At 53.3% G+C, this 21,475-nt stretch overlaps 2 protein-coding genes and 1 long non-coding RNA gene across 8 annotated transcripts in view; 2 read left to right on the top strand and 1 right to left on the bottom strand.

The window, feature by feature from the left end:
- The first annotated feature begins 6 nt into the window (after window positions 1–6).
- On the top strand, window positions 7–18,570 carry INPP5K (inositol polyphosphate-5-phosphatase K). 5 transcript variants are annotated; one of them, XM_008695290.2, is made up of 12 exons: window positions 7–208; window positions 2,013–2,120; window positions 2,449–2,557; window positions 6,997–7,113; window positions 7,463–7,638; window positions 8,191–8,302; window positions 8,969–9,078; window positions 15,291–15,477; window positions 16,350–16,487; window positions 16,745–16,828; window positions 16,987–17,091; window positions 17,265–18,570. In XM_008695290.2, the coding sequence occupies exons 1-12, from the start codon at window positions 156–158 to the stop codon at window positions 17,322–17,324; spliced, it is 1,359 nt and encodes a 452-aa protein (XP_008693512.1). In that variant the 5' UTR covers window positions 7–155; the 3' UTR covers window positions 17,325–18,570. The 5 variants fall into 5 exon arrangements, with proteins under 5 accessions (XP_008693512.1, XP_040497060.1, XP_040497062.1 ...); XM_040641128.1 differs by having other exon boundaries at window positions 69–208; window positions 1,911–2,120; XM_040641127.1 differs by having other exon boundaries at window positions 75–208; window positions 1,104–2,120.
- LOC103667172 overlaps window positions 12,436–21,475 on the bottom strand; it is a 13,440-nt gene continuing 4,400 nt past the window's right edge. Inside the window, exons 1-4 of one of the 2 annotated variants that reach the window (XR_569687.2) lie at window positions 19,331–20,565; window positions 19,055–19,252; window positions 14,682–14,845; window positions 12,436–12,853 (exon numbers count right to left, since the gene is read on the bottom strand). This is a non-coding gene — a long non-coding RNA (uncharacterized LOC103667172). Of the gene's footprint in view, window positions 12,854–14,681; window positions 14,846–19,054; window positions 19,253–19,330; window positions 20,566–21,475 lie in introns of those variants that run through there. The other variant, XR_569688.2, reaches the window with a different exon arrangement.
- Window positions 20,708–21,475, top strand: part of MYO1C (myosin IC) — a 24,167-nt gene continuing 23,399 nt past the window's right edge. Inside the window, exon 1 of the mRNA XM_040641123.1 lies at window positions 20,708–20,831. Coding sequence (XP_040497057.1) covers window positions 20,757–20,831 — 75 coding nt within the window. The 5' untranslated portion in view covers window positions 20,708–20,756. The remainder of the gene's footprint in view (window positions 20,832–21,475) is intronic.

The following is a 21,475-nucleotide window of genomic DNA, read 5'->3' as shown; positions in this document are numbered from 1 at the left end:
CCTCTTACGGAAGCCGAGGTGGAGAGTCAGAATCCGGAAGGAAAACAATCGGGCGAGAGTAAGCTAGCCGGGACCTGCTGCCGGAGGGAGGTGGATCGGGCCAGGAGCGGCTGGGGCGGGGAGGCGCGAGCCGGCTGGACCGCGGCGTGGGGACCATGGCGGCCGTGAACCCACGGAAGCCGACTGAACCGAGAGTCAAGACGCTAAGGTGAGGAAGGCGGCTGCGGGCGACCCGGCCTGTTCGGGGTGGGATCACCATCTCCAACCCTTTCGGGGCTGAGAATCTGGGGTACAGAAGGGACCAGGCCTGCAAGGCTGATTCTAGTTCAGAGACCCTTCCCAGTTCTCCCGAGCCAATGTCGAGGGGGCTGTTTTAGGCCCAAGCCCCGCGCTCCCTCCAAACTCAGGCCGCCGAGCTCGTTCGTGTTTGGGCGCCCCATGCAGGTGTCTTGGTTGGCTTCTGGCAGAGGCAGCAGTATTGGGCTGTTTGAAGTTAAAGACATAACAAGGCATTCTTCTCTCAGCTCTAGAATAGAAATCTTGTTCTTTTGATCCGCACATACATCACGGGGTCAGCCTGATCCCGTTGTGACCTCCCAAAATCCGAAATCGGGTTTAGGTAAGATCCTTTAGTGCAGTGATATAGCCTGTTCCCATGCTTGCTCTTTAACGAAGAACAAAGCTAATCACCAACTTAGTGCAGGTCACGATGCAAGGATTTGCTGCTAATCGTCGGATCTGAGAGTGAGAGCAAGAAATCCCGACTTCTGCTCTCCGTCCACTTAGAGCAGGTCCCTGGGAAAACAAAGAGCCTTGGACTAAAAGGACTGCTTTCCTTAATCCTCTGTTGGACAGCAGGGGGAGATCGTAAACAAACGAAGTGCAGAATCGCCGGCCTAATGCCGGGGAAGGTGGTTTGTGTATTGTTTTGTTGATGTTCGTAGGGAGGGGCAGGAAGTTGTTTTAAGCCGGCCAAGAATTTCAAGTTGTTCGCTTTAGAACATGGACCTCTAAGAACAGGATCTGGTGGAGAAGAGATGTTTTTGAACATCCTGCCCTTTTCTCCCACGTCTCTCAATCCCCTGTATCCTCGCCCATTCTAGGTTTTCCTCTGCTGCAGGCCCTCCTCCTCATGGTGTACCTAGGACTCACCTAAGGCCTCGTGGCTGGACCTTGGTCTCTGCAGGTTTTGTAGCCCCTGACTGCTCTGTATTCATCGGAGTCTGGGGCTGGCTTGGAGTGTTGCTGTAACTATTTAATTAAAGTGTCTTCTTCCCCTGAGCCTCTGGTGGGATCCATTGTTATTGAGAGCCGCTGCTCTAGCTCTGTTGCTTCCCCGGGGCTTGTATGAAGCCAAGGCTGAGGATGTTATCCAACTGATGACTTTTCCCAAAAGAGGGTAGACTCTTGAGAGGGTGTTGAGAACCCTGTTATCTTCTCCTTCAGGCTCCCTGAAATGCTTGGCAGAATTGGTTATGCTCCAGGGACCTGCTAGGAAGAAGGAAGGAAGGGAATGTGGTGGTGTTATCTTTGTTATTTTTGAAATTCTCCTGTCTTGTAGTGCTGAGTCCTCTTACAAGGTAAAGACTGAACCTTCAAAATCTTTCCGGTGGTCTTAGGAGCCCTGAGATGTGAATGGCTGGTGGAATTATTAAATTCCTGACTACCCACCCCATCCCCATTCCTTCCCTCGCCTGACCCTGAAACCTTTGCGCCTACTTCGACCGTCTTTCTTAATGTCAGCAGCACCAGTGCTGCCAGCCCTGGGCAGCTGTGGGTCTGCACGGAGGAGCCAAAACAGGATGGAAATTTCTTGCTTCAGGAACAAAGCGAGGATGAAGGGCTTGTAGTTCAGTGCCTCTATTCCCACTACCAGGTACAGAAACTGACATTTCCCATTACAATTGCAGTGGATTGTGGTGCAGCACTTAGCAGTCCCAGACCCCTGTTCGTTACCTGCATAAGGTCTTATCCTCCTCCCTCCACGACTTCTCTTCGCATCCCTTCCACAGCATACATGTTGTGACGTGGAACGTGGCCTCTGCAGCACCTCCTCTAGACCTCAGTGATCTTCTTCAGCTGAACAAAGACAACCTGAATCTGGACATGTATGTCATTGGGTAGGTGTCTGCAGTGCCCTTTCACCCATTCCCATTTCTGAGATAGATAAGCCCAACCAGTCCAAAGTTGTCCCCATGGGGTGCCACTGCAACCTGTCCTCCCTCACTGTGGAGTCTGAAGGCTAGGAGCTTTCAGCCTGCATCAGGACCAGTCAGTGTTTCTTGTCCTGAGTCAGTAATGGCAAGGGGTTGGCAGTCAGTGGCCACGGAAGGGAGAGATCAGGGTCATGAGTACCAAAGGTTTGAAAGTGCCGAGGGCTGTACTAAATGTCTGTGGCAGAGGCACTGCCCTCGGGCCGGGGGAGAGCCTCTGACCTGGGATGGGCAGTTTGCAGGAGATGAACTGTGGGATCATGAGCCTCCTTTCTGATACTGCCTTCGAAGACCCATGGAGCAGTTTCTTCATGGACGTGCTTTCCCCTCTGAGCTTCGTCAAGGTAACTTACAAGTTCATGGGCAGTTGGGAAATGTGTCTCACCTCTCATCACTAACCCCCAGTCCTTTGGTCTCCCACTCAGGCTTTCATACTGTTTCCATTTGTTTAAAGTCCTAAATCTCATTTGCGCCTGGCTTCCTGGGGCTCCCACCTGCCTTGTGTCTTTCCAGTGTAGCTGGAGCAGAGCTGGGACCCAGGAGGTTAGTTTAACGCCTTGACATTTTTCAAGTTGGGAGAATCTTGGGGGAAGCACAGCACGGCTTATTAACACTTCAGTGCCTACCCACCATCAGCCTTCAGTCCCTACTCACATGCCCAGCTTGAAGTCCCTGAGTGTAGTAATAACTGCTAACATTTCCCGAGTGCTTACTTGGTAGTAAGCATTATAAATAAGCTCTTTATATACATTAGTGAGAACTCTTAACTCTCTTGAAATGTGGGTATTTTACAGATAAAACCAAGACTCAAAGGTCACACAGGCTGTCTGGGATTTGAATCTAGATCTTTCAAACTTCATAACCCATGTTCTTTTTTTTTTTCTTTATTGTATTTAGCATGGAATTTATTTATTTATTTATTTATTTTTGAGATTTTCCATTTATTCATTTGAGAGAGACAGAGCATGAGCAAAAGCATGAGCGGGAGGGGGAAGGGCAGATGGAGGGAGAAGCAGACTCCCCACTGAGCAGGGCACCGATGTAGGGCTCCATCCCAGGACCCCAGGACCATGACCTGAGCCGAAAGCAGATGCTTTACTGAGCCACCCAGGCGGCCCCATAACCCATGTAGTTAACTGTCATACTTTATTGCTATACTGGTGAGCTCTGAGGCTGACAGGTGTCTCATGGCTAGCCTGCTGGTATCAGAGGGTGTCCTCTGATCACAGGAGACATGTACCTCAAATTCCCAAGGGCCCAGAAGTTAGCAGAGGGGAGAAAAATGGGGAGGAAAATAGTTCTCCGTCTGAAGGGCCAGTATTCTTTGGGGAAAGCAGACCATAGGAGAATCCACAGGAAGGCTCTAGATTGCTGGGTCTTCACCTTTATGTCCTGCACAGCTGAGGCATGAGGCATACTCCCATTCGAAGCACCCTGTGCAGTGCTTCTTGGAGATACCAGAATTCCTCTAGTCCCTTCCTGGGTGACTCATTTCTTCAGAATTAATTCTCTTACCGTAGTTTTGCTTAAGGGTGCTGAGGCAAGAGCTGTGAGTCCTCTTGAGGACAGAGCAGGAGGAGGGGATACGAGCTTTGTCCTGCTTCAAAGGCCGGAAAAGGCCAGTCCCCAAGCCCTTGGTTCCCTCCAGATGAAGCTCAGGCTTCTTCCTACAGATGTGGACCTAGATCTTCTGAGAAGGCAGAACCACTTCTCTCACCACCCACTCTCTTCCCAAGACCGGAGGCTTCCTTGCACCCCAGGCTAACTGGCAAGGGATTGGAAGAATGGAATCGAGCCAAGGAAATTAGCTCAGCTTGTGGCAGGGACACAACTCATTCTACCCATGTGGCCTCCCGCGTTTAGGAGGCCTGCCTGAGGGCCTGGCACCCAAAGCAGATGGGTGACCCTCCTTCCCCTAGCCAAGAACTGAGGTGAAGGGGTGAGCCCTGCTTGCATCCTCTTCCTTTGGCAGGAGTTTGCCAGTTATAGGTTGAGAAGCCTGAGCCTGTTGGCTCCAGGGCCCCTAGCTCCCTCCCTTTAGCCCCTTCCTTAGCTCCTCCCACTTCACTTCCTCCAACAGAACTTCCCCTACAAGTCTCCCGCCTTTCCCCACAGCCCCACCCTTTCTCCCAGTCCGAGGCTTTCCTGCCTCCGACCCCCCTCCCTTGCTCCTACACAAAGCGGACTGGTGCCTTTGTGCCGGGTCCCAGTGGTCCAGGCCTGCTCTGTGGGTTAGGCTTAAGCTTGAAAGCTCTTCCTGGATCTTTATCAGTTCCTTAGGAGTCAGTTCCATTGGCTTAAATGCTTGTGAATGGGGGAGACCAAGACTAGGGCTGGAGGGTGGGGTTGGGGACACGTTTGTAGCAACCTCTACCCAACACTAGGTTCTCACGCCTCCCTCACTCAGTCTTGGGTTTGGGGTTCCCCCTGCTTTGACTCTTCCACTCTGCCAGAGCTCTTGGCCTGTGGGATCAAGTTTCATAATTCCTGGAAGGCCCCAGTACACGCTCCCCACCCGGGGATTTCCTCCTTGGCCTCTGTAACCTCAAGGTCCGGAAACAGCTACTCGGGTGGTAGGTGTAGACAGCCTGAGGCTGAGAGAGAGGGTCACTGGCTACGGCCCTTTCCCACCACACCTCACAGAGAGCAGGGATTTGAGGGATCCCTGACCTCTAACATTGTTACCTGAGTCATCTTCCTGGTTCCTTAGTCTCCTTGAGCCTCAGCCTTCCATCTGCAGAACAGGGACAGCGGTTCCTTACAAGGTTGGTGTGAAGATTAAATGCAGTATGAAGGATTTCTGTAGACAGTGGCTATTCTCCCCAGCCTATGAACACATGTCCACCGTGCTTGCTCTCATTGCCTCTGCATCACCTTCATGGAAATCCAGCTACCCACAGCGTATAAGTATTTTGGAGAGCATTTTCTTAATTTTTTTCCACTGAGCATTATAATGTATGCGAAATTAGATGTATTTTTGATGGATTTTTATGTATATCTACATCAGTGTTACCACCAGTCAAGTCAAAAGTCAAGGTACAGAATATTTCTAGCACCCTGAAGACTCTCTCATGTTCTTTCCCTGAATTTACTGTGTTTTTTTCTTTTTTTAAGTAGGCTCCACACCCAGCATGGGGATTGAACTCACAACCCTGAAATCAAGAATCACATGCTTCTACCGACTGAGCCAGCCAGGTGCCCCTCCCTGCATTTACTTTTTAAAAAATCTTTAGGGTGCCTGGGTGGCTCAGTCAGTTAAGCGTCTGCCTTTGGCTTGAGTCATGATCCCAGGGTCCTGGGATGGAGCCCCACATCAGGCTCCTTGCTCAGCAGAGAGTCTGCTTCTCCCTCTCCTTCTGATCCCCTAACCCCCCAATCGTGCTCTCTTTCTCAAATAAATAGATAAAATCTTGGGGCGCCTGTCTTTGGCTCAGGTCATGGTCCCAGGGTCCTGGGATCGAGCCCCACATCAGACTCCCTGCTCAGTGGAGAGCCTGCTTCTCCCTCCCCCTCTCCCTCTGCCTGCCACTCTGCCTCCTTGTATTCTCTATCTCTGTCAAATAAATGAATGAAATCTTTAAAAAATGGGGTGCCTGGGTGGCTCAGTCGTTAAGCGTCTGCCTTCGGCTCAGGTCATGATCAGGTCATGATCAGGTCCTGGGATCCAGCCCTGCATCAGGCTCCCTGCTCAGCGGAAAGCCTGCTTCTCCCTCTCCCACTCCCCCTGCTTGTGTTCCCTCTCTTGCTGTCTCTCTGTCAAATAAATAAATAAAATCTTTTTTAAAAAATAAAGTAGAAAGAAAGAAAGAAAGAAAGAAAGAAAGAAAGAAAGAAAGAAAGAAAGAAAATGGAAAGAGGAAGGAAGGAAGGAAGGAAGGAAGGAAGGAAGGAAGGAAGGAAGGAAGGAAGGAAGGATCTTTTTTAAAAAGTCGTTAAACCAGGGGTGCCTGGCTGGCTCAGTCAGAAGAGCATTAGACTCTTGATCTTAGGGTCATGAGTTTGAACCCCACATTTGTTGTAGAAATTACTAAAAAAATGTTTCTAAAATCCTTAAACCAGTAAAGAATAGCTGCCAGTTAATCCTTCCAGCATCTGTGAGATAGACGAGATAGAGTCCTGGTTTTTCAGTGAGTAAATAGACCAAGACTTGGCCCAATAGCAAATACTAAGAGCCCAAGTGGGATTTTTTTTTTTTTTAAGATTTTATTTATTTATTTGACGGAGAGCACAAGCAGGGGGAGCAGCAGAGGGAGAGGGAAAAGTAGGCTCCCCACTGAGCAGGGAGCCTGATGTGGGGCTTGATCCCAGGACCCTGGAATCATGACCTGAGCCAAAGGTAGCTGCTTAACCAACTGAGGCACCCAGGTGCCCCCCCCAAGTGAGATTTGAACCCAGGTCTGGCTAACTTCAAAGCCAATGCCCTTAGCCACTTTCCTACATTGTGCCATCCCTCTCTGAGGCCCTGGCCCACGGGGCTGGTAGCCCAGAGTGCCCTAAGGACCCATAGTGCAGGTGAGAGGATTCCTTAGGCTGCTTGGTGCTGGGACTGGAGAGTCGGTGTCTTCCTGATGGCAGGGTGCCCTGGCAGCCTTGTCTTCTCTGCCTTCTACCTGAGCCCAGGAACAGGAACTGGACTTGGCTTAGCTCTCAGAATGCATCGTTTGGCAGCTCAGAGGAGTAAAACTCTGAGTCTGGAGCTGAGATACCATCGACCTCAGGGCTAGGCAGGGACTTGCTCAGCCTGTGCAGGGAAATGAATGACCATTGTCCCCCTTTGCTGTAGGTCTCCAGTGTCCGCATGCAGGGGCTCCTCTTACTGTTCTTTGCCAAGCATCAGCATTTGCCCTTTGTCCAGATCCTCTCTACTAAGTCCACCCCCACTGGCCTCTTCGGGTACTGGGTAAGGACTGAGTTGTTGTCTGTGACATGAGCTGGGAGGCCTTCTGCCACTGGGCTGGGGAAGGCTGGGTGCTTTAAGGGCAAGCAAATGGAAAAGGGGGGGTGACATGAATCTTCCAAGCCAGTGCCCCGCATACCTGCTCTCCTGCCTCTGGGAGCTTAGCACCCTTGAGACTTCAGGCTGGGTGAGCTGGGCTCTTAGGAGAAGAGGTCACTCCGGGGAGCTGAGCGTCTGGCCCTGGGAGATCTTGTGGCAGGTGAGGCCATCTCCCCTTAGGCTTGGGATGGCAAAGGGGAGGTGTGTCTCACCCAGAGTAACTTCCCACCCTTCTGCCCACTTGTCCTACCAGGGAAACAAAGGGGGCGTCAACATCTGCCTGAAGCTTTATGGCTACTATGTCAGCATCATCAACTGCCACCTGCCCCCCCACATGGCTAACAATGACCAGCGGCTAGAGCACTTTGACCGGATCCTAGAGATGCAAAATTTTGAGGGACAGGATATCCCCAACATCCTGGACCACGAGTGAGCATGCACGTGTGAACTGCCGCCCCGTCCTTGCCCCCACGCCAGCCAGGCTAGCATTCTCCTCAGTCAGCCTGTGTTCCAGTCCGGCCCTTTCCCAGCCTCTTCCCTGATGCCCCATCTGCTCTCCTGTCCAGCTTTACCTTCCTGGGGTCTACGACCCCTTCCCTTTCCCTGGCCCCCGTGTCCTGCCTAGGAATTCTGGACACTCCTGAAGATCCCAGATTGAGAACCCCAGGGTTCCTGAGGTCACCCACAGAGAACTGGTTCTCAGCCTTGCCTGGTGACCCGTTGAGGGAGGGGGAGGGAAGGCGAGAGCCTGCTCTGTATTTGTTACTTGCCCCTGGGGGCTGGTCTCTTTGGCTTAAACGGCAGGGAAGTGGCCATGAGAACAGTTCATTAGGGCTCATGCCATGTCATCACCATCACTGGCTCCTCTCCCAGCTTCCAGCATCTCACCTGCCCCTCGAGCTCTGCGCTGGAGGAGGGAGCAGGCCTGAGGCCTGCTCTTACCTCATCACAGCCCTCAGCTGCCTTCTTTTCTCTCTGCAGCCTCATTCTCTGGTTTGGAGACATGAACTTTCGGATTGATGACTTTGGGCTGCATTTTGTCCGGGAATCCATAAGAAATCAGCGCTACAGTGACTTGTGGGAGAAGGATCAGGTATCAAGTGAGGGAAGGGTCCAGAGGGGTGATCTGAGCCCATTGTGGAAGTCCAACATCAAATGTGGGGGACACTTCCTTAGCCGCCTGTTCTCCGTTTCCAGGCCTCTGAAGTCCTTGTTCCCAGGCCGGGGGGGGGGGGCGTTTAACAGGGCTTTGCACCCGGGGGCCTGGTCTTCCCTGGAGTGTGCGTTAAGATAGGGAACAAGAAGGGCTTCGGCTAGCCATGATCCTGCACTGGGTACCAGCTCTCTTGGATCCTTGTCGTCTTTTCCATCCCCAGGCTTGCTTGCCTCCTGGATAATGAGATACCAGCCCTTTGAGGGGGCCCCTGGCTACCCCAGCCTCCCCTCTGATACATGTTTGCTAGTGACTCCCAGAGAGATGGAATTCAAAGCCCGGTCCCTATAGTCCAAGGACTGGAAATGGCAGGCAGCTCCCTCCCCTGGGACTATGGGATAACGTTTGCAAAAGGATTCAGCTTTCCTGGGATGGGGGTGGAGTGGGGATGGGCTGCTGAGCCTGTCACTGGGGCAGTGAGGAAGTGAAGTGGTGTGGCTTGACTCTTGGCCTACCACGATGGCATGTGCTGATCCCTCCAGTGGAGTGTGTGCTGGGCCGTTGGGTCAGGACTACTAGGAGATGGGTCTGTGCCTCTCTCTCTAGCTCAGCATTGCCAAGAGACACGATCCACTGCTCCGGGAATTCCAGGAGGGCCCCCTGCTCTTCCCACCCACCTACAAGTTTGATAAGAACTCCAACAACTATGACACCAGGTGAGGGGGCCCCACCAGGAGAGGTCAGCCTGCCACTGATTTGGAATTAGCCTGTGAGGAGGAAATGAGGGGCCAGGAGGCCTGGGAAGTCAGGTTGTGTGGGCCTTAGTGGCAGAGGGAGCTGCCTCAGAATAGAAGTGTTAGGGAAGCAGGAATAGAGCCAGCCATCACCTCAGGAGTGGCACCTCCCACCCGCCTCATGAGGCGCTGACTGTGGGAGCTGTCCCAGATTGTCCTCAGAAAGCAAGAAGGTGCTGGAAAGGATGGGGGGTGGGGGCGGGGGCAGGGCAGGTAGGGCGAGGGTGGGGGGAAGCAGCTGATTCCTCACTTGGGAGGGACTGCATTTCAGCATTCTGGGAACCTTTGCTTCCACTCTCCCAGGCTTTCCGGTCCTTCTCAGACAGGGGGACAGAAATCTTGGCTCAGCCAGTTACTGGTATCAGGTACCCCTGCCCCCACTGTGAGTGGATCGGGTGCTACTTAGGAAGATAAAATAGTAGTTGTCAGTGGAGGAGTTTACAGGGAACAATATAGAGACAGTGCATCTAGTAGTTAGAAATACAGCTCTGCCCCTCATCAGCTGTATGTCCTTGGATAAGGCATTTAAACCTCAGTTTTGTTCATCTGTAAAATGGGGGTGATAGTAGTAACCACCTCATGGTGTTGAGGATTGAATGAGACCTTGCGCGTGCGTAGCCCAGTGCCTGGCACCTGGTAAGTACTATGACAACTGCTGTTGTTAGATTCATGTCTTCAGGTGGTAGTTTTACTAAAAACCTTTCTAAGAAGCCTAGAAGGGGCCAGGTAACCACCCAAACTTTAAGCTTAGGGAGAAGGTCAAAAGCAGCTCCAGCATGAAGTTCCCGGCCCAATTTGGCAAGGATTCGCATCTCTTTGAAGAAAAAGAAGAACCCCTTCCATGTTACAGGGGTTTTGTTTCACCCGGAGCAGCTCCTTCATTTATTCCTCTTATCAGGAGGTGCCTCCAGGGCAGTGCCTCTGGAATGTAGGGAGTGAACAGGTGTCTCCCCAGCCAGGTGGGGGTGAGAGGTAGAACGGACGGCCCTGTGCTGGCAGCGGTATGGCAGAGCCACAGCGTCCCCTCCAAGGAAGGGAGAGGGGCTGAGGCATTTCAGGAGTGTGGAGCAAGACATGCTGGGGTCACGGCCTGGGCAGTGCACACAAGAAGAGGCCACGAACCGTAGAAACAGAGTCTAGCCTGGGCAACAGAGCAGGCCAGAAAGGAGGTAAGAGGGCAGGTTCCAGCTGGCCAGCTGGCCTGGGGCCACAGCTGCAGGGAGACTGCCAGTCTCCCCAGCCATCCATTGGAAGTGAGAGCTATCATGGAAATTGTGAGGCCTCGGTGGGGTGGGCCTGGGCCTTGGCGGCTGGGACCTTCTACTAATGGACTTTAAATCCTCACTTGCTAGCAGGAAGGGAGCTGCTGGCAGGCCATGTGGCCAGGGGTCCCTTTGCCCCCACCGCCAGGTACAGTAGGGAAACCACCAGGAGATTAGAAGTCATTGCAGACAGCTGAGCGTTGGCTAGGCTGTGATCAGCCGGTACTGAGATTGGGTACAGAGGCTCCGAGATGTTAAAGGACTTCCCCAGGAGGCTCAGCTAGTAATGGCGGAGCTGGAGCTGAGACCTGACTCTGGACTCTGTGGCCCACAGTGCTTCTATCTAGCCCACAGCACCTCCAAATTCACAGCCAGTCTTGCAGCAGCAGCAAAAAAGAGCGCAGGATTGGGATAGCAGAGGCTTGCTATGGAGGAAGCAGATGCTTATGTCCGCATGATAGATAGTCCACATTGTGATTGACGTTACTGAGCACTTACCATGTGCCTGTATAACCAGACTGTTCGTCCTCCTTGAAAACCCAGTTCAGACATCATCACTTTTAGAAAGCCTTCCCTGACCCTTCCCCATCTCACTGAGAGTTCTCTCCTGCCCATAATGCTGCCTGAAAGCCTTGCACACACCCTGCTTTCAATGTCGCTGTCAAGATACAGTGTGCTTTTCCTGCTGTACTACGAATGTCTGAAGAGACTGCATCTGATTTATGACCATCTCTGGTATGTAGCATAGTGCCTGGCATATGTTTGAATTGGAGCCTGAGAAGACAGAAGGAAAAGATAAGGTATTTAAGGAGCAGCCAGTCTATTAGAGGGATCCACCCATAGCAAGAGATCCAAATAAGCACATCATGTCCAGGAGTTGGCCAATAGAAGGTTCTAGAACTCTGGAAGTGCTGAAGGAGGTTGAGCGAGTGGTAAAGAGGCAGGCGGCTGAAGCCGGGAGGAATCAGTCAGAGCTGCAGTCAAGGAAACAGCAGAGTTTGGCAGAGAGAAGGGCAGGCATTCCAGTCAGTCAGCAGCACGGATGAGAGGCACCTTGAGAAGAGCCTGACCGGCTGTACAAAGTGTCTGTGAGTGAGTTGTGTGCAGGGCATGGTACACACGCTGCTTTGCCCAGCCACAGCAACATCCCTGAGCCAAGATGTAATGAGAAACAAGGTCAGCTCCCATTACAGGGGAGGGTGAACGAGCCGAGAGCGGGAAATCCTGTTAAAGTCAGGGATTGCTATAGGGTTTTGTTACAGTTGACGTGAGCCTGGTCAATCTCTCCACTAGGCAATGAGCAGAGGATATTATGATCAATCTAGTCAAGACTCATGTCCAGAGTTCAGTAAGACACTTAGAAGCCATCTCTAGGGAGCTGAAGGGAAAAGTCCCATTTCAGACCCAGAAATGGAACACATCACTACTTTGGGGTCAGTAAATCAGCTCAATTTTCTAGGCTCTTAAAGAGAAATTTGCAGAGCTAGTTGGTTTTAATTTGTCTAAAGTAAGGACATACTAATCTCCAGAAACAATTCTTGTACTTGGTCACAACCATTCAGCCAAAAAATCTACGTGAGGTCCAGTTCTGGTAAGGCATGCGGTGAGACGGTTCTGGCTGCTGGGAATTGGCCACTTTGGAGTGCACAGGAAGGAGCATGGACTTCATGGACCCGGGCAAGCATCTGACTTCTGCCTGCACAGGGTGACTTCAGTGCCTTGTGGGAGGAGAATGTGACCTGTAACATTCTTCCAGTGCGGAGGGGATCAGGACAGTCCATGAGACACCTATCACAGTGTCGAGTGGACAGAAGATCCCATGTTTTGCAATTGTTATTATTAGAAATGGAGAACTTGGTGGGGGAGAGTCCCTGGGGGGGAGGCGTAGTCGGTTAAGCATCCAACTCTTGGTTTTGGCTCAGGTCATGATCTCAGGGTTGTAGGATCAAGCCCCAAGTCAGGCTCCATGCTCAGCACAGAGTCTGCTTGAGTTTCTTTCTCCCTCTGCCCCTCCCCTCTGCGTGCATGCGTGTGTGCGTGTGTGTGTGTGTGTGTGCGCGCACGTGCGCACGCTCTCTCTAAAAAAAATAAATTTTTTTAAGAAAGAAATGGAGAACTGGGAGAATATATGTAATACTTAATTTGTACACACACATTTATTTGTTTATTTATAAGTAGGCTCCATGCCCAACATGAGGCTTGAACTCACGACCCTGAGATTGAGAGTCACATGCTGTACCACCTGAGCCAGCCTGACACCCCAATTTGTACACCTTTAACTTGTTTCTTGTCCTTTTTTTGTTAGACAAGCTCCTCGAGGATCTTATCAGTCCCGTTTTTCAGATCCCCAGTTGCCCAGCATATCATAAGGGCTCAGTAAATCTTTGTTGAAAGACTGAAGCATACAGGTGCCCAGCGATAAGCCTGGGCAGGCCCTGGAAAAGAAGGAAAGGAAGACAGGATGTGGTCAGGACTTGGGGAGGATCCTGAAGTGACAGCAAGTCACCATAATAGGGAAGTTGGGGAGGGGGAATGCTTTGAAAGGGAGAGTGGTACATTTGTGTGGTTCATTCCCAGGTTTAAGCATTGCTAGGTACTGAATGTCCAAGGTGGGTTCGGAGATTCTCTCTGTCATCTCTGGGGTGGAAATAGCATTATCCGATGTGTTCTGAACACTCCTCAGGAGAGTGGAAGGTTAAGACAACCCCAAGAGCCCCAAACAGGTGTGGCTGAGCCAGTTAGCACTTACTTTTTTGACCACTCCCTTAATAGGCCTGAATTTGTTTAACCCTCACAGTGGTTCTTTGAAGTTAGTACTGTTATCACCCCATTTTAGAGCTGAAGCAGCTAGGCTGGGAGTAGTGAAGCTACCTGCCCATGGGCGCACAGCTTTCTCTCTCTCTTTTAAGTAGATTACCAGTCAATTATAAAATGATACAATTCAGGAACAGGCAGATGGAAGAGAGGCCTAGGGCAAGGTGTGGGGAGAGGGGGAGGAGCTTCCATGCCCCCTGAGCCCACCACTCTCTCCAAGTCACGAGTTCACCAACCAGAACCACATAGCTCTTAATTAACAGGGCAGAACCTCCCCCCCAAATCCTGGTGTCTGATTGTGGAGTCAGACTTTACCAGCGAGACATTCTGCCTCTCTGTTGCTAGAAGACTATTGCTGTTGAATTGACAACAGTATGTCAGAAATGTGTATTTAAAACAGTAAATGGGGGCACCTGGGTGGCTTAGTTGGTTAAGCATCTGCCTTCAGCTCAGGTCATGATCCTTGGGTCCTGGGATCGAGCCCCATGTCGGACTCCTTGCTTAGCGGGGAGCCTGCTTCTCCCTCTCCCTCTGCCTGCCGCTCCCCCCTGCTTGTGCTCTCTCTCTCTCTGTCAAATAAATAAATCAAATCTTCTAAAAAATAAAATAGTTAATAAAACAAGACAAAAAACAGCATTGCAAACTGGTTATCAGCATCTGAAACTGTATACATTAGGACCAGATGGGCATTTTTGAGGAGAGAGATTGAGTTTGGGGTTTTAGTGAGTTTGGTTCCACAAGCAGTTGTGCCCACTATGTGCCAGGCTCTGTGCTAACGCTGAGGCTACGCAGGAGACCCCAAGAGCCGGTCCTTGCCTTCCGAGCTCACACACGAACCAATACGCCGACTGGGAAACCAAAAACGCCAGCACTGGATAACATTATAGCACTGGTGCAAAATGCTTTGGAAGCAGAAAGTAGAGCTCAAAGACAGCTTTCTGACAAAGACAGCATTGGAACTGGGCCTCTCGCTGTGAAGAAGGGTGTTCCAGGCAGCACAAACTGCAAGAATAAAGGTACAAAGGCTGGAGAGGCACTGTGGTGGGTGGGTCTGGGACAGTGGTGGCAGATGGTGTAGGACGAGGGTGTCAGTCTCATTAAAAGTCAGGCTTGGGGGCCTGAGCTTTATTCTGGAGGCAGTGGAGACTCGTGAAACACCCCTGAGCGTGGCTGTGTTAGGAGTCAGACTTGCCTGTCGTGGGCAACCACAGTTACCGAGGGGAGGAAAGTACTCCTGTCTCCAGGGGCCATACGGCCCCTCGGGCTCCTCAGCGAAGCTAGTAAGCAAGCAACAGGCCAGAGGTGTCTCAGTTGACTCTTGAGAACAAAGAGTCATAATAGCCAGTGATTACAGAGAGCTTATTTTGTACCAGGCGCTGTGCTATAAATATTCTGTGTGCTTTATCTCATTTAATCACATCAACAACCCTGTGAGGTAACTATTATTACCTTCATTTTACGGACGAGGAAGCTGAGGCCGTGGAAGGGGTGGCCTGGTCATTAAGAGCTTGTGCTCTGTGGTCATGCTGCCTGGCCTTGAATCCTGACTCCACCACTCAGTAGCTGTGTGACTTCAGGAAAGTGCCTTCCCTGCTGAGTCTCCGTTTCTCCACCTGTGGGGGGGGGGGGGGACAGGCAGTACTGATGGCAGGCACCTAGGGAGCCTCCCCAAGTGCTTCCCTTTCCTTTCCTGAGGTTGCACCGTTAGTGAGAAGGAAGCCAAATTCCGGTTTACCTCTAACTCCAAAATCCAAACCTCAGCTGCTTTGGTCTAGAAGTCAGAAAAGCCTTGAAGTGGGGTGTTTCTGAATCACAGTTTGATTCATGAAAATGTAGACTAGACTGAAGGTCCTTGGCTGAGTCTGACAAAGGCCAGTATGCTTCTGATTCTCTCAGGCCCCCTCCTGCCTGCTGCCATGCCACACTCCCACTGTGGCCCGGGGGTCTCGTGGCCACTGAGAGGCCCTGGTGTTCGGGGCTCCAGCAGGCTTGTTGGGGGTACCTTCTTGCTCTCGTGCCAACCCTTCTCTCCACATTCTTCTTCCCCACCACCCCCAGTGAGAAAAAACGCAAGCCTGCATGGACCGACCGCATCCTGTGGAGGTCGAAGCGGCAGCCCCGGGCCGACCCCCACGCCCAGAGGCTGCTGGCCCCCCACTTCTGCCTGTCTCTGAGGAGCTATGTCAGCCACATGAAGTACTGCATCAGTGACCATAAGCCTGTCACCAGCACCTTTGACTTGGAGGTGAATTTCCAGGCTGCCTGCGCTTGACAGAGCACCTGCTGGGCCGCCTCCCAAACCCCCAAGCCCTGGATTCTCTTGTCAGCACATCTCCCAGGCGAGGCCTGTAGGAGGACACCATTGCCACTCCTCCCAGGTCAGGTATCCCAGCTCTTAGAAGCTGTTGAGGGCTCTGTCAAAAACGTGTTCAGAACCTTCGTGAATAGGTTTCCATGTCCTCTTGGTACTGTCCCTCGGGGCTAATGGGCTCCATTATGCTTATTACCTACCATGTGAAGTAGGACTTCCTTCTCTTTGTCCTAAATCTACCTGGATCGGGTTGCAACGGGAGCTCCCTCCATCCTTGCATCTTACGGTAGATGACCGAGGCAATGTTGACCTCCTTTGAGACCTGCTGGCCGCCCTCGGCCTTCACGTTTTCACGGCTGGTCTGTCTGTCTTTATACTGTTGTGCCCTTCCACTTGCTATAGCCGACCTCCACAGAGCTGCCCTCCTACTTCGGGCAAGGAACCCGCGAGGCCTGGGAGCAGCGACCTGGCTGCTTTCTTAAACCTGTTAGCAACTCCCCTATTCTCCCCCACCCTCTCCCCTCAGCACTTGGCTCTCTGCTTGGTTGCCCACCGGGCCCCCAGCGCCATCCTCCCTGGCAGGGCCAGCCACCCCCGACAAGCCTTTGGCCCTTTCTCCTTCCAGTGGGCCTGCCAAGGTCTGATACTTCTCGGGGCAGCCTAGTGGAGTTCTGTGCCCACCCCCTTGTGTGCCCCTCTTCCCCTTCACTGACCCTGATGTGTTGGAAAGGTTCACAGCAAGAACATTAGCCTCAGAGAAAGGAGTGATGCTATGGGATTTCAACCCCTTTCCCACCCCTATGTAGCTGAAGCCATTGGTGTCTGCCCCAGTGATCACCCTGATACCCGAGGGGCTGTGGACCGTGGAGAACGACATGTTGATCAGCTACTCCTTGACCCCAGACTTTCTCAGCAGCCCCTGGGACTGGATTGGACTCTACAAGGTGATGTGGACGGCAAGACGTGGTGTCCGTCAGCACCACCCCTCTGGCTTATCCATTCTGGGGACTCACGGGAGCTGGGTGCAGAGACTGAAGAGCTCGTGCTCGTCCCCCACAAGGGTCCTTGCCCCCCTAGACGCTGGCAGTGATGGGGAGGGGGCATACAGTCCCATGGCCGGCCCGAGACATCCTCTCCTTAGGACTTGTCATAGGTGCTGTGTCCTCCCAGACCACTGACTGCCCAATCCCCTCTCCCACAGGTCGGGCTTCGCCACATAAATGACTACGTGTCCTATGTCTGGGTTAGGGACAACCAGGTCTCCTTCAGCGATGGGCTGAGCCAGGTACAGGCCCACTTCCCTGGGATAGGTATTCCATGTCTCCAGCGTGTGGGCTTGCCTGTCTTTCGGAAGCAAACAGAGGGTGGGATAACTTGTTGCTGAGAGCTGGGTGGGGCCCAGGCCGGGGAGCTGACCCCATTCCTCTCCATCCTCCCCACCAGGTATACTTCAATACCAGTGATATCCCTGAGACTGAGGACCAGTTTCTCCTCTGTTACTATAGCAACAATCTACATTCTGTGGTGGGGATAAGCAAACCCTTCAAGGTATGCTGGTGGGGGAAGGAGACTTGAGCCCCTCCTCCGTTCTCCAGTGCCACCGGCCTGGGAACCCACTTGTACCATGGTGCCGCATGCACTGGAGAAGGGGAGCGATAGAAGGACACAGAGGAAAATCTGCTCTCCCTCCTTTCTACTCACCGCCTCTTTTATCCCTGCAGATCCAGCCTGGCTCCTTCTTGGCGCAGGACCCACTGGGTGAAGCCCAACCACATATCTGAGCCCGGATGAGAGTGGATCCAGGGCGGAGGCCAGAGCTGGCAGCCAGCTCTGCCCACCACTGCCAGGAGCGCTGGGGGCCAGCCCAGCTCCCAGAGGAGGCAGCAGGTATCCTCCACCTCCCAGGGGGAGCTCTAGCCACACTCCTTTGCTCTCTCCAGTCCAGATCTCTAGAATTGGCCACTTAAATACAGGTTTTTGTTGCTGAGATCTGAGTGAAACCAGCTAGTCTGTCAACAGTGAAGACCTGGGACAGTCCACTGGATGTGGGAAGGACCCTCCAGCCTATATCTCGTTTCTTGATTTTCCCCATACACACTCCCAGTCCCGCCCAGGCAGGCCTGCCAGGCACACGCCCCATCTGGCACAGGCCTGCATTCTTGTCACGCCATCCTGGGCCTCAGGCTGCCTGGGAGGGGGAGATGCTCACATTTGCACAGGCACCATAGACTGGTTGGCACAAGCAGCTCTGGTTTCCAAGAGTCTTGGCATCTCATTGCCTGTCCCCCTGGGGGATGGGCAGAGGGTTTGGGATCCCTGCTTTTAGCAAAAGCAATTAGATTGGGCAGGATGGAAGGGCCCTTCCACCTGGGCTCTTACGTAGGTGTTGTGGACAGGATGATGCGTGTTGTCCCAGCACCCCTGCCCCCATGCAGTCTGACCCAGAAAGTTCCAGGGCCTGAGCAAAGGATTGGACCCAGGTTCGCTTGTGCTGGTGGGTCAGGCTCCATGCCCTAACCTGCCCTCTTGTGAAGTGTTGGCAGGTAGAGAGGAACTGTGGCCACAGACTCTTCCAGGGTGTTGCTTGTCCAGTCGAGCTCATCTGCTCCTACCCTTGCCTCCTACGCTCCTCACTGGCCAGAAACCTGCCTTCTCTGTAGACTGCCCTTGCCCCTAGAAGTAGAGGCAGGCAAAGAAGAGAGCCAGAATCCAGACATTTTTGAAATCTGGCCTTGAGGGTCTTCAGAGAGCATTCTCTAGGTGCTGTGCGGGCACTCAGTCCCACTTCCGCCACTTGCCTCCAGCTACTGGTGATTCAACGGCCCTTCTCCTAGGAGAAGACACCTCAGGGAATCTGCTCTGTGATTGTCACGCCCATCCTATGACCTGAGACTGAGGGACACTCCAATCACTCTGTGATCCATACTCAACCGTGGGAGCCATGTGTACCATCAAGAACTGTCCCCCTGGCCTGTGGCTGTGTTCTGTGTCTGTTGTGTTGGGGGATAATTAGAAACATGGCTTTTATACTTGTGTGTGGCTGCATGATGGGGTGGGGGTGGGGGTACGACTCCATGCCCTTGCTAGACTCTAGGACGAGGGCCTTGTAGAGCTAGACTAAACGCTCTATGTCTGAGAGTGGCAGATGTTGCCTGGATGGGAATGGGATGAGGTCCCAGGACGGTGGCCCCCTGGGGCCCTGGCACCGTCGGGGTGAGCCACCTATGCTCTTGGCACTTCGTTTACCTTGCTGTGAAGTAGAATGGGTTTCTGGGAACTGACGACTCTCAGAAAAGGCGATCTGCACTCACTGGTTCATCCCTCCTCACCCACATTCCTTCACCTTAGTTTCGGGCCATGGTCCCACGTCGAGCTATCTAAAAATGTCACCATCTTTTTTCCCCTGAGCCTCCTGCCCCAAGGTCTCCATGGTAATCTCTGTCCCTGCCCCAACACACTCACACCTGAGGACCCCCGACCACTCGCACTTGCGCACCTCTCGCCTTCTCACCTGCACAAGCCTCATGGGCGCTGCCACACCGCACCTGTCATTTGGCAGAAGGGAAACCAAAGCTCAGAGGGGTGCCATGACCCGTCTGAAGTTACACGGGCAGCTGTGGTGTCATGCGGGGCCAGAAACACAGGAATGAAGTCAAGACCTGGGTTCAGATGCAAGTTACACCTCTAGCCACGTAAGAATCCTGGTTGTCTGTAAAATACAAGTAGCGTATGCATTCACAAGATCATTGTGAGAGAACAGTTGGGAAACAACCAAAGCACAGCATACCTGTCTCATTCTGATTCACGTAGCCTGGCCTGGATCTCAGGGGACACCCCCCCACACACACACCTTCTGCTTGTGCAGCATGCTTGTCCAGGTGCCCGCCTCTCCCCTTCCCCCTAAGGTCTTCACACACCCTTATCCCTGCCTCCTGTTGGGGGGCCCCTCCTGGCCTGGGAGGAGCGAGTCCAGCATTGATTGAGAGGCCGGGAAGGGAAGGGGGAGTGTTCTGCCTCCTCTTGGCCCCAGTCAGGATATGGCCGCTCTGGGCCCAGCCCTGACCCGCTGGGTGGAAACAGGAAATGTGTGAGACTCGGTGTGCACTGGGTCTCCGTGCCTGGCTCCACAGCTGATAAGGGCCATTGTGTGGCCACCGGGGATGAGCCTGCCCTAGATAGATGTGCTTCTCAGGGGAAGGAAGGAAGCTTTGCTGGCCTTTCCTGGGCGGGGGACACTGTGGGGAGGGAAGGAAAGGGTGCCCCAGGGGAAGGTGCTTGTCCAGGGGGTGGTCAGGGCCAGCACCAGCCCGCTGGACTTCACCCCTCCCATGCCAGTGTCTCCCTCTGGAAAGGTCATTTTCCCCCATCCTCTTCCCTTCTTACTTCCTATAAGGAATGGCTGGACCTGAGGGCTCAGTCCCAGGCCAGGAAAGTGTCAGCAGTGATTTAGCAACAATAAAGATAGAAAACAGGAACATTTGGGGTGAGGGGCACCTGAGGGTAGTGTGGAAAAGTAAGACGCCAACAGGGCTCAGGCTGCCCACGAGCCAGGGAGTCCAGCTCTCCTAAGCATTAAAGCCTCCGGAGGATGGTGGGACGGGCCTACTCCAGTGCCTTCCTGCGTCTCCAGCTAAACTCTGCTCAACGTGGCCACCCCTCAGCAGCTCTGGCCTCTCAAATTCAAGGGACTCACCTGCTGCTTTGGGGGGGAAGGAGGCAAGCTGGGGAGACATGCTGGAGGGACAGTGCCTATTGACGGATTGTGTCGGCTTAGGGCAGGATGTGTGTTCTGGTTTGGGGAACACAGCTCTCCAGCTGACAACAGTGAGTGGGTAGCAGGAGAGGCCTGGCCATGGAGCTGTTGGGGAGAAAGACCTCCTACCCTTTGACCTGGAGGCCGGGGTCCCCCATGAGCGGCTGCATCAGCCTCTCTGGTTACCTGGGACAACAGGCATTTCCTCAGTCCTTCAGCCCCTCCTCTTCCTGCCCCAACCCGCTGGGCCAAGAGGCCTCCCAATCAGACCTGGGCTGCTCCAGCTGTGTCCTGAGGAGCTGGACCAGACACATCCCCTGGGGCTGGAGTTGAAGCTGAACCAAGTGGCCATCCCAGTGTGAGACCAGATTCCTGGCTCTGGGCGCAGCCCGGGCCAGTGGGCAGGCTTCTGCTCAGCGGCCCCATTGCTCAGCAAGCACACTGGCCCTCCATCGGCGGAATGGCGCTGCAAGTGGAGCTGATACCCACTGGGGAGATCATCCGTGTGGTTCACCCCCACAGGCCCTGCAAGCTTGTAAGCCGGGATGCTCTGGGCTGGGAGAAAGGGTGGCAATATCTTCCCAGGGCCCACCAGCTCCCTCAAGCAAACCCCTCGGGAAAGAGGTGAGCAGTGGGGAGGGGTTCTGACACTTGTCCAGAACAGTCTGGACGAGAAGGAATAAATGGAAGGGAAAAGAGTTCAAGCGCCTCTAAGAGCAGGATTTTTCAAAGCAGGGATCTAGGTTTGAATCCCTTCTCTTCCAGCTCCCTGGTCCTCCGTAGGCTGGGCTATGAACTAGGTATAACACGGAGGTGACGGGACTGCTCTGAGGCCAAAGGACTGGTGGTGTATGTAAAGCTCCCGATGCGTAGTACACGTTCGGTTCACGCCTCCCCTTCCTTCTGGCCCAGAGAACTAGGACTGGCCGGCTCAGAGCAGTAGCCTGAGCGGGGAAGGAGGGTGGAGGGAGACAGTCACAAACGGGGAAGAGCTCACCTGGCCTGGCAAAAGTGGGGCGAGTTGGGAGGGAGAGTGTCGGGTTTGCTCTGAGGATGCAAAGGGGCCCTAGGATGAGGAGATGCACCCTTCCACCCAGCACTGCGGCGAGGGCGCCGGGTGTGGAGGAGGGAGGGTGTGTGGTTGGGGTGTGTGTGTGTGTGTGTGTGTGTGTGTGTGTG

The sequence above is a fragment of the Ursus maritimus genome, unplaced genomic scaffold (assembly GCF_017311325.1).
Source record: "Ursus maritimus isolate PB19 unplaced genomic scaffold, ASM1731132v1 scaffold_24, whole genome shotgun sequence".
Taxonomy (NCBI): domain Eukaryota; kingdom Metazoa; phylum Chordata; class Mammalia; order Carnivora; family Ursidae; genus Ursus; species Ursus maritimus.
This window is presented reverse-complemented; position numbering and strand designations above follow the sequence as displayed.

Bases quoted from the DNA above. Each gene is read 5' to 3' on its own strand.
- INPP5K (XM_008695290.2), top strand. From the start codon at position 156: ATGGCGGCCGTGAACCCACGGAAGCCGACTGAACCGAGAGTCAAGACG. The intron at 209-2,012 runs GTGAGGAAGGCG...TCCCTTCCACAG, and splicing joins CCGAGAGTCAAGACGCTAAG to CATACATGTTGTGACGTGGA. The intron at 7,114-7,462 runs GTAAGGACTGAG...TTGTCCTACCAG, and splicing joins CTGGCCTCTTCGGGTACTGG to GGAAACAAAGGGGGCGTCAA.